This window comes from Ips typographus, linkage group LG4, assembly GCF_016097725.1.
Source record: "Ips typographus isolate SLU linkage group LG4, UJ_Ityp_2.0, whole genome shotgun sequence".
In the NCBI taxonomy this organism is placed as follows: domain Eukaryota; kingdom Metazoa; phylum Arthropoda; class Insecta; order Coleoptera; family Curculionidae; genus Ips; species Ips typographus.
The window spans coordinates 4377061-4381948 of NC_138425.1; the positions used below are offsets into that span (position 1 = coordinate 4377061).

A 4888-nucleotide genomic window follows, 5' to 3' on the forward strand; every position below is an offset into this window, starting at 1 on the left:
AATTAAAAATTAAAATTTTACTTCGCCATGTCAAACTTTTGTTATGAACTCGTGCAAACGGTCTTAAGTGCCATAGAATAGTGGTTTTCTTGAAGTCAGAACTCGTTTAAATTTTTTGAAACCGATTCTGAAATAATTAGGATGATGGTATGTGCTACGGGGGGTTCTCACAGTTATTTCTGCGCTGCTGACAAAATCGATGTGTTACAAAACGTCCCTCAAGATATTTTTTTCTTGTTTAGTAATAATCTCGACAAGATTTAGTTCACATTACATCGTCCATTTGCATAAGCTGGTTAAAAAAGACAACTAAAACAATCTCAGAGTGGGTAATAGTAATTTGCTATTTTCTCGATATTAACAATCCGTCCACGCATCCTGTGACATCTCTTTTTACACGAATGGATCGCATGTTGAGCAACAATCAATATCCACGTATCTCGCTTTCATTTTCATCGATGCGACATCGATCAAACTCGAGTGAGACGTTGGGATAAGAAGCGTAGAGTTCCTCTTTTTGCATAGAATGTTGCTGTGGATCGACAGTATCATAAAGTACTTGTCAGTTTAATTCAGTAGGAGTAAGGTTTGAGGATTGGTCGTTTGAAAATGTGAAGAATAATAGTCTAGCACAACTATGCACGTCCGATTCTACACGAGACAAATCAAGCAACTTTTCAAAAAATTACGTTTTGATGTTACTATTACTTCTCTGTTCATTTATTGTTTGCAAATTTCTATTCAAAGGTAGATTAGTACTAAGAAACTTATTCGATGACCAGATCGGTTTCCGAGAGTCTGTCTAAAAGATGCTGGATGTGGAGAACGTTAAAAGTAAAATTTGAGGTAATTAGTGGTACCTGGAATACAACAAGCAAACAATTTCAATTTCCAAATGAACTTGAATGTTTCTTATTTTGATACCAAAACGTTTCTTGGCTAAGATATCGATAAGTTTTGATTGTAATTTCAAGTTATCAAATTTTAAAATAATCAAATTTACAAATTGACATTACAGTGAGGTATTCTCTTAAATCAGTCAATAAGGATGTAGAAGAACGAGGAAAGCATTGGCCGCATTCATAGGAACAATTCAATTAGCAATCAAAAAATCATTAAATTCGTTGAACGAAATGACGTTTACCAGTAATGATTTTTCGATTAGTAATCAGTTTATTTTAGTGCATTCAGAAGAAAATCAAGGCAAAAATGAAGCGATTTGTTAAATTTCTTGCAGACTCCTTGTACAAAACACACTATGTAGAGCTCGATTCAGATGAGAAAAGGCCACCGCATCATCAATGACGCAGTTTTTAAAACTATTTCTTTCTCCTTCTACAGTTGCCGTCGCATTAGATATAATCAGAGGCGTCCTATTAAAATATTCCCGAAAATAAATTCTTAAGCGGTCAAAAAGCCACTTGGCAACGTAGTACGGTTTTTTACTTGGGCACAATTAAAACAAATGCGGGTGCGGCCAGGGACAGATGGACCCTTTTACATGCTTTTACTAGCCGGCACTCTAAACGATGTTGCCAAGTTTAAAAAAATGTAGTGGCGGACAGGTTGAGTTTAAAAATTAGGTTAGGTTAGTTTCCGTTTTAGTCTGGTGTTTTGGTTGTATTGTTGATGGTCGCAGTTTGAGTTCACGTGTTATAAGTAAAAATCGTTAATTTGTCATAATGTCTCCAAAAAAGATTGGGAAGAAAGGTGTTGTGATACACAGCCAAGGGCGTGAAATTGTAAGTAACGTCTTAGAATTTATGAAGAAGGAGGCAGAAGGAGTTTCCATTCCTTTGAATAACTACAGGTATTGTCTTTGATTAAAAACGACGAAAACGTTGAATAATATAATAAATATCATTTTAGAGAGAGAACTATAGCAGCTACAGGGGTGTCTAGATCTACTGTGCAGAAGATATCTAGAGAAGCACTACATGTTGAATGGGGAGGGCCAAGCTCATCATTTCACACTCCTACAAAGAAGGGACAGATTAAAAAATTAAAATTGGATAACATCAAACCTGATGAAATCAAAAGAATCAGAGAAATTATTTATGATTTCTATATTCTTGAGAAAAAACTTCCAACATTAAAAGGTAAGTTTATAATACATTAGGTATACCTAGAGAGTCTTCAGAGTTTTTCTAGCAGAACTTACCATGTTTTTTACAATTAAATGTAAGCCTAGTTTGCTATATGTATAAACCTTGATAATGTGTTAATTGAAAATTTAAAACAACAAAATTTAGACTAAAATGGGATTATTTTTTATCTTTACAGGTATTTTGCAAAAAATTATTGACCAGCAAATCTTGACTGAATCCATTAGTGTAAGCAGCTTAGGGCGATTGCTTAAGAACATTGGATTTAAGTATGTTTTACATCTTGGCAATCATGTACATCAAAATAACTTTATCTTTTGTAGGTGGCAGAAGACACCAGACAAAAGAAAATTCTTGTGTGAATCATATGACATTCGCTTAAAACGAATAAATTTTTTAAAAAAATTGGTGCAATACCGCTCAGAAGGTCGCAATATTGTATATACAGATGAGACATACATTCACAGTAGTCATATTCATGACAAAGGATGGTATGATGAAAGTTTTAAAGGCTTACAAAAACCAATTTCTAAAGGACAACGCCTTATAATAGTGCACACAGGTGGAGAAAAAGGATTTATTGAAAATGGATTGCTTATATTTAAGTCAGGTAATATTTATGTACACCTCAAACCTACTTAAGTACTTCCTCCTGCTTAAATAAAATAAGTTTATATAACAAGTAATTAATAAGTTTAACCACATTTTACACATCATATAAGACACATAATGTTTGTACTATGATTTTTTTTTTTTTTTTTTAGGTTTAAAAACAGGAGATTATCATGATGATATGAACCATGAGAATTTCATGACTTGGGTAAAAAAGCAATTGCTTCCTAATTTACCTGACCGCTCAGTCCTTATTATAGACAATGCAGCCTACCACAATGTTACTGTTAACAAAAATATTACAACGGCTACTAAAAAAGGAGATATGTTAAGTTGGCTAGTGGAAAAAGGAATCCCAGCAGATCCTCATTTAACAAAGCCAGAGCTGTATCAAATCATACAAGAAAATAAATTTAGATTTCCTCCACAATATAACTTAGATAGGCTGTTAGAACAACATGGGCATCTTGTGTTGCGTTTACCACCCTACCATCCAGAATTAAACCCAATAGAAAAAATTTGGGCTTTGGTTAAAAATTGGGTAGCAGCTCATAATACCACTTTTAAATTGTCTGATACCGAAGCTTTAACAAAACAAAAATTTCAAGAGGTGTCTGAAAAAGAGTGGTTTGACATTTGCCAGCATGTAAAAAAGTATGAAGAGGAGCTCATAAAAAAAGAGCATATTTTTGATGATACAGTGGACCAGCTTATTTTTACTGTTAACACTGGTTCATCTGATGATAGCGATGAAGATTCTGGTGATGATGATGAATGTGATGCCAGTTTATCCGAAGAAGAATTAGGATGCTCACTCCTAGACTAAGTTTTGGATTTTTGTTTTATGTTATGAATTCGTAATTTGTATATGTATATGTATTTATAAATAAACAAAATTATCAAATTTATAAAAATATATGATTATTAAATTTAACAAAGATAACAAATTTTAAATATTACCTCTTCTTCATGAAACCCTGTATATCAAAAACGATGCAAAGGCAAGCTGAAAGTTACTTTGAGACTTCATTTTCAAGGTCTAGCTGCACTGTAGGACCTTCAAATTAAGAATAATTGAAAAAAGAAACCAGCTGCCTATTTTTATCTTCCAATAATTGATTAATTGCCCCAAGACAATGTTTTTTTGTGGTTAACATTGCCCTAAGTTAAGTTATATAATTTGGATTTAAACTAATTGGTATTTAATATTCTTCATCAATCATCACCCTGCAGCTACAGCAGAAAAATAATTTGCACAGATCTTTTTAACCGAAACACACTGTATGTTTTTTTAATTTACCCTTTGCTTGTTTTCTTGTTTATTTTTTAAATTAATATTTAAAGAAATGGGACCAGAGACCTAGGCCAATTTTGTTCTCAAAGCGTCAATATTATGTATGTATATGTATTTGGTTTGTTTTATAAAACCTACTTACCTATCCTGTTTTAATACAATTTATGAAATGAAAAAGCAAAAACTACACCTATTTACGTTAATTAAATTTCATTTCACTGAGCAGAGAATAGCACGCCATTGACTCGCTGCATCAACTTGGAAAGTAACGAAGGCAGCAATATTTAAAGCGAGACGTACAGAGATCGTGACATCATCGTTTGATGACGGCCGTGGCCTTTTCTTAGCTGATTCGAGCTCTACCCAATATACGCTAAAATGCAACCAACCTGAAGAACGTAAGGATCCATACCGTCATACAATATCGACCATGTTGACCCATGCTACGATTGCCTGGCAATTTTTGCTTTATTATTTGGATGTTTTTTATGAAAAAAACTGCCTCCATCATTTCTTGTTTTTGGCAAACCCCAATAATTCCATGCAATATTCAACCAGTCATACCTATCAAAACGTGTATTGTACGAGAAGCAATATTGAAGCAAAAACCTATTCCTATTAGCAAATTTTTGTAATAGGAAGTTATATTGTTAAATAAAACATCTTACTTTAGTAAGCAAAAAGTCTTATCATTTACCATTAAATTTTCTTTTTAGTACGTAACGCGCGGATTTTTAGTCATTTTTGGGTAATTTATGACCAACAAAATAGAGAAATAATTTTACAATGAATCTACTGTACAATGTCAAAACAATGATATTGCTTTCTTGGTCCTATGACGCTTTTTTCTAACAAAACCTTAAAACTGACCAACCTT

The 4888-nt window shown here is 33.0% G+C and overlaps 1 protein-coding gene across 2 annotated transcripts; it reads left to right on the forward strand.

Moving 5' to 3' along the window:
• The first annotated feature begins 1262 nt into the window (after positions 1-1262).
• Positions 1263-4125, forward strand: LOC145727943 (uncharacterized). Of its 2 annotated transcripts, XM_081977810.1 has the most exons (5): positions 1264-1810; positions 1870-2099; positions 2284-2374; positions 2429-2715; positions 2870-4125. In XM_081977810.1, exons 1-5 carry the CDS (start codon positions 1683-1685, stop codon positions 3541-3543), a joined length of 1410 nt encoding a protein of 469 aa, XP_081833936.1. In that variant the 5' UTR covers positions 1264-1682; the 3' UTR covers positions 3544-4125. The 2 variants fall into 2 exon arrangements, with proteins under 2 accessions (XP_081833935.1, XP_081833936.1); XM_081977809.1 differs by having other exon boundaries at positions 1263-1810; positions 2284-2715.
• Positions 4126-4888: the final 763 nt, after the last annotated feature.